The sequence below is a fragment of the Neopelma chrysocephalum genome, unplaced genomic scaffold, assembly GCF_003984885.1.
Source record: "Neopelma chrysocephalum unplaced genomic scaffold, ASM398488v2 Primary Assembly neopelma1_187856, whole genome shotgun sequence".
Taxonomy (NCBI): Eukaryota; Metazoa; Chordata; class Aves; order Passeriformes; family Pipridae; genus Neopelma; species Neopelma chrysocephalum.
Window position 1 is genome coordinate 10,738 of NW_020939227.1, and position 6,090 is coordinate 16,827.

The 6,090-nt window shown below is 61.9% G+C and overlaps 1 protein-coding gene across 1 annotated transcript; it reads right to left on the reverse strand.

The window, feature by feature from the left end:
- Positions 1-623: 623 nt before the first annotated feature.
- LOC113963060 (homeobox protein BarH-like 1b) lies at positions 624-3,863 on the reverse strand. Its single transcript, XM_027673849.1, has 4 exons — positions 3,659-3,863; positions 1,452-1,737; positions 1,251-1,335; positions 624-788 (listed from the first exon to the last, which is right to left on the reverse strand). Exons 1-4 carry the CDS (start codon positions 3,861-3,863, stop codon positions 624-626), a joined length of 741 nt encoding a protein of 246 aa, XP_027529650.1.
- Positions 3,864-6,090: the final 2,227 nt, after the last annotated feature.

Genomic DNA, 6,090 nt, shown 5'->3' on the forward strand with positions numbered 1-6,090 from the left:
AATTAACGTATCTTTAAAATGCGAAAGTATCCGAATTTGACCAAAGAAAGACTGAGGGTTTGGCCTCTCCCGGCCACGGGCAGCCGAGCTGTCGGGGAAAACGATGGGAGAATCTTCCCGGTACCACCGCGCTTTCTCTGTGTAGATCTGCCTGGAACTTGGGTTTGAATCTCTAACCTGCCTCTGCGGGGGGGGAAAAACAAACCAAACAAGTTTAAAAACATTAACCCCAAACCATTACGTTACTCAGAGCAACAGTTCATAAAATACTTTATTGAAATAAAGTAAATATCTTCGCATTAATAAAACTGATCATAAAATGCAGTTTTCGAATAACTAGGGGCACCACAGGGTTTTAGACAGCGAGTAGATGTGGAAGGTGGGATCCAGTGTCCTCCTGGCCCCTCGGGCCGTCGCACAACACCGCGGCCGTGGCGCAGCGCTCCGCGGGCGCGGAGAGGGGCGGTGGGGCAGGAGTGCGCCCGTCAAAGCGTCCAAATCTCCCGAGACCGAAGGCGGCCGCAGCCACTGTGCGAGCTGCCCTCCATCCCCTTCCCCCGGGCCCGGAGAGTGCGGGGCCCCGCGGGCAGCGCCCGGGGGGCGGCGGGGCGGGCGCTCGCCCCTCACTCCTCCTGGCTGACCTCGGCCGGCGAGCCCAGGCTCTCCGGCGGCTTCTCGGCGTCCCGGGCTCGCTCCTGCTCCGAGAGCTGCTCGCTGCTGGGGATCGAGTTCTTCTTGGGACGGCCCTTTGGCTTGGTGGGGGACTCCAGGCCGCCCCCCTGCAACACCTGCGAGGCGGGGAGGGGGCAGAGGAGGGGGATACCCCGGTAAAACAGTGCTGCCTTCAGCCCGGGGCGCAGGAACCCCTCTCTCCCCCGTCCCCTGGAGCGAAGCACCGCGCCGGGCCCAGGCTGAGCCGCCGGTGCGGGTCCTGTCGGGCTGCGCCCACCGCCCTCCGCCCCTGGGGGACGATCGGTACCGCGGGAGGGCTCGGACAGAACTGGGCGAGGGAGGTCCGGCCGAGGCCCAGGCGGTGCTGGGCTTAAAGACCAGGGGCATATTATTATTGTTGTTGTTGTTATTATTATTATTATTATTACTGCTACTATTGCTACTACTATCATCATCATCATCACCATTATTAGCCCAGGGCCGATATGCAGGAGGCCGAAGCCCGCGGGGCAGCGCTCGGTACCCCGTCGAACGCGGACACTGCGCGCGGAAGGGGCGGACGATCAAGGGACACTTACTATTTTCTTCCATTTCATGCGCCTGTTCTGGTACCAGGTTTTCACCTGGAGCTGGCTGAGCCCCAGCGATTCGGCCAGGTCTATTCTGCGGGCGAGAGAGAGAGGCGGTCAGCCCGGCAGCTCTCCTCTCGGGTGGCAGCTTCCCGACTTTTTCAGGCAAAATGAGTCCCGTCCCGCCGTCCGAGGGTCGCCATCGCCTACCTGTCGGGCGTGGAGAGGTATTTCTGCTTCTCGAAGCGCTTCTCCAGCCCCATGAGCTGCAGCTCGGTGAAGACGGTGCGGCTTCGGCGCCCCTTCTTGGCCTTGCCCGGCTCGGGGGGGCCCGGCTCCAACTTGCCACGAAGGTGCAGCTCCAGCGGGAGATGGGGCGAGGCGGAGCCGCCTTGCAGCCCCGAGCCGGCGGCCAGCAGCGCCGAGCCCAGCCCCGAGCAGCCCAGGGGAGCCAGCGGGAACTTGAACACGGCGGCCGGCTCCGCCTTCAGCACCGCTGCGGGAGAGAGGGGCCGTCAGCGCCGGGCAGCGTTCGGGGACCCTCGGGGCTGCAGAGTGCCTCGGTGTCCCCGGGACCAGACCCTGTAAGGAACCCTGGGCCCTTCTCCTCCTCCCTCGGCACCTTCCCGGGGCCGGAGGGGTGCGGGAGCCCCGGGACGCTGGTCGGGTCGTGGGTCCCCCCCGGTTCCACCGCTTCCGCGGTACCGGGTCATGCTTTACCCTTCAACCGGCAGATGCTAATTACGGAATGACTGGGGGGGGGGGTGTTAAAGAAAAAATAATTTAAATCAACCCAAAAGCGTTCTGCTCGGTGTCATCCAACAGCTGCCGGGCCCGGCGGGCGGCAGGGGCCGGGCCCGGTCCCAGGATTCCCTTCCTGGAATTTTTCAGGATATTTTCGACGTTGTGACAATTTCTATCCCTCTCCGTGAACCTCAGCCCCGCGATTTTCCTCTGAAGCAGCTCCCGAGGAGAGGGCAGCGAGCCCATCCCCGAGGATGCTCATCCCCGCGGGCTGGGGCCGCCGCTCGGCCGGCTCAGCTCAGCTTTACCCGGTCTGACCGGGCCCTGCTCTGCTCGGTTCCCTTCTCCGACTCGGCCTGGCCCGGCTCGGTCCTTCCCGGAGTCCCCGCTCCGCTCCCCGCCTGGGCCCGCAGCCCCAGCGTTGGTCCCGGCCCAGCAAACCCGGGCGGGCCGGGGGCTCGGTCCTGCTCGGCCCATCCCCTCCCAGCGACACGGGAGCGACCTCGGCGGCGTCTGGGGAAGGACCTTAAGGGGAGTCTCTGAGGGCTCTTCTCCTCGGCCCGAGCTGAAATCGCCTCCCTCCCTGCAGAGCCCGATCCTGCTCCCGCTGATCCCTGCGAAACTGAGCCGTGAGTGATGCAAAGAGCCTTTTATCTGATCCGCTATTCCAAATAGTTCTGAATAGTTCATCTTGAAAATATTACTGATTTCTAGATATTCTAACGCATGTTGCTCCCTTGCTCTGGGTCTTGACGCTTTACTCTTTCTCTCTTAAACGCAGGAAAAGAAATTGAGATCCTCCTTTTCCGTTCAGTTCTACAAGAGAACATCTATGAAGAGCGACTGCTCCGTAGATGAAGATGGCTTGGGAAGTGAAAGCTTTTGCCGTCACACATTTAAATACTGGCCTTTAAAATATATTAAGTATTGGCCCTCAAAATATATTAAATAGTGGAGTTAAAAAAACCTCCAACCATGTCGTTAATAAACTATGTTTGTCCTAAATACTATAGCCGACTGGATAGAGCACGCTGGCACCCGTTTTAAATGAATATACTTCTAAGTATTATAATATAGATTATAATGTTATATCTTATATATTTTATATTATTATATAGACATAGTATATTTATATACACTATCTTTTTATATTGCATATTTTATATTTATGTATAATATGTATATATATATATATGTATATATATATGTCGGGTTTCCAGTTAAATCTGTGACCGCAGGGCCCTGTGCCACCACTTGCAGCCACACACGCACAGACTCCACTGCTTAGCTCCAGCAATTCCCACCTCATCCAAAAACATGGAAAAAAAACATAAAACGAAAAAAAAACCCAAAACCCAAAACGATCAACAAGGACAGAAATTCAAAGGCCGTTCTGTGAAAGCGCCTCTGGAGCCGTAGAGCCGCATTCTTCGTTTTTAGGCCCAAAATACTGGGCTGCTCCAGGCTGGAGCGGCCGCGGCACAGCAGGAGCCGGCGGGATGCGCTCGGCCGGCAGAGCCCGGCAGCGATTTTTTTCGGGCAGAATTCACGAGTTTTTCTTCCAGAAGCCCGGCTCCGTAGGGCGCTGGAGACCATGAGCGGGCGATGCCTCCCCGCCTGCCGCCCCCAGCCCGCCCCCCCCCCCCCGAGCCGCGGGGCCCCCCGGGACGTACCGAGGTGGTTGTGGTAGGGCCGAGCGGAAAGCAGCGCCTGCACCCCGAACTTGAGCAGCTCCCCGGCCGGCGCGGCCCCCTTGGCGTCCGGGGGGTCGGTGAGGATCTCCTCGATCATGAAGCTGCGGTAGCGGTGGGAGCGGTGGTCGGGGAAGGCTTCGGCCGGGAAGTAGCGAGCGGCCCCCAAGTCCAGCGGGTGCTGCATCCTCGCCGCCCCCGGGGCGCGGGGGGACCCCCGGCCGCCGGGGCCGCCCTAGCGCAGCCCCCCGGGCGGCAGCAGGGCAACGGGGGCTCTGCCCATCGCCCCGCCGCCCCCTCCCCTCCCCCTGCGCGGCCCCCCCCGGCCCCGGAGCGCCCAGAGCAGCGCGGCGGCCGGAGCCGTGCCCGCCGCCTGCACACGGGGCGCGGCACCGGGCAGCGTCTCTCCGCCCCGGGACGGCGGCGGGGGCCTATTATACCGCCGGCCCGGCGGGGCCGTCAGCGCGGCGGGGGAGGGTGCAGGAGGGGCTGGCAGGAAGGAAGGGGCCGGGGCGGGCGAGTACCTGAAGCGAGGGGTTACAGCCCAGCATTTGATCCCCCGCCATATAAAGCAAATTAGCCGTTCTGCTCGCTGCGGGAGAGCAGACACCCAAACAACGGCTGGCCCCTTGGAAGCGCAGCCTCGGCCCCGGCCCAGTCCTTATGACCGTCCTGGTCCTCGTCCCCGGCTCCAGCCCCATCCCCATCGCCATCTCCATCCCCCTCCCCGTACTCACCCCAATCTTCAATTCCAATCCCCTTTCCCATTTCTGTCCCCATCCCCATCCACGTGTCCTTCCCCATCCCCTGACGGGATAACCGCGGCTCCGGGGTGCCTCGGCCGATGGGGAGAGACACGGAGCCAGAGGGACCCTCGGGGAGCCCCAGCCTCACGCCCCCTGCCCCGCACGGCCCTTGTCCCGCAGAACCGCCCGTGGCTCAGAGCCTTCGGGGCGGCCTCGGTGCCGTGACCGGGGGATTCCGGGGCTTGGAGAAGTCGAGGCAGCCCAAGGCCAGGCGGGGACCGCGCTGACGGTCGGGGTGCCCGTCGAGGGGCCCAGGCCCGATGCCTTCAGCCTCGGGCTCCCTTCCGGTCCCGGCCAAATCTCTGTAAACAACTAAAAGGAACTGATCAGGGAACAAAACCCAGCACGAAGCGGAGCCTTTCCCTGGACTTTCTGAGCCTTTACACGAACATTTTACGCGGTACAACGGGGGTCGTTTAATTCCCTTTAGCAGGTACCCACGAGCCGGCCCTGCTCGTCACTGATGTGCTTCGAGACAGGTTCGCGTGCGGGATCCCGAACGCTCATAATCCCCCCGAAATGTCGACACTAACAGATTAGAAGGGGATCATTTCGGCGAAGCCCTGGCAAGGATTGCGGCTGGGCTCGGCCCCTGCCCGCGGCGGGAGCGGCTCTGCCCGCGCGGGACCGCGCGTGGGTGGTTTTCAGGGGAGGTATCCCACGGGATCAGCCACGCGGGCCCACGCAGAGGGATGGAAGCCGGGATCATCCCGGGAGGAAGCTCAGCTCAACCTCCCTCTTTATGACTTTTGACCAAAAAAGGGACTTTCAGCCCGTTTTCTCGGTCGCTGCGGCCACCGTGGGGTGTGCGGGGGATGCGCAGGGACGTGCAGAGCCGCCGTGGGATCCTGCCCGTCTCCGCTCCGCAATCCGTGAGCAAGACGGGACGGCCACGGGAGTCACCCGCGGGTTCCTTCGGTGAGCGCAGCCCACGGGGGGACGCGTCCCAGCGCTCGGCGGGGTCGGGGCCGAGTGTCCTGCCAATTCCCCCGGCCCTGGGATTCCCCGCGCCTCCGCACTCCAGCGCTTCTCACGGGTCCCCGTCCAGCAACACGCTCGGGGGGACCCGCAACCAGCGCCCCGCAAAGCCAGGGAACAGCCCCGGGGTGGCTTCGCACCCGGCGCCAGATACACAGGGCCCGGCTGCGGGGACCTCCGGGCCGGTAACTTGAATTAAATGGTGGGGAAGGGGTGGGTAGAGGCGTTCAGGGAACCATGGAGAACACGAGGCCGCTCTGCTGCTCCTGTCAGCGCTACTCGAGTCCTGCTGCCGTTCCACTGTACTACTCACCCCCGCGTGCGACAACAACGCACTAATTTATGCTCTGTGCTTCCACTGCCTTCCCACATAACCTGTTCCATATGGTTACTGCCACTTGTACGGAGCAGTTTCGCGGGATTTTTCTGTTTTCTCCACGTTTCTTCAATTTAAAATTATGCCCCTCGCTCAGTGAAACACTAACGGGCTGAGCCCCCGTTAGCGCCCCCGATGCTCCCTCCTGTTAGGAAGTTGTCATCTATTCAGGCATCACCGCGGTGTTTGGGCTGCCAACGAGTTCGTGACACGTGCCAAAGCGGTGGCTGTGACCGGGAGCCAGCGGTGCCCTC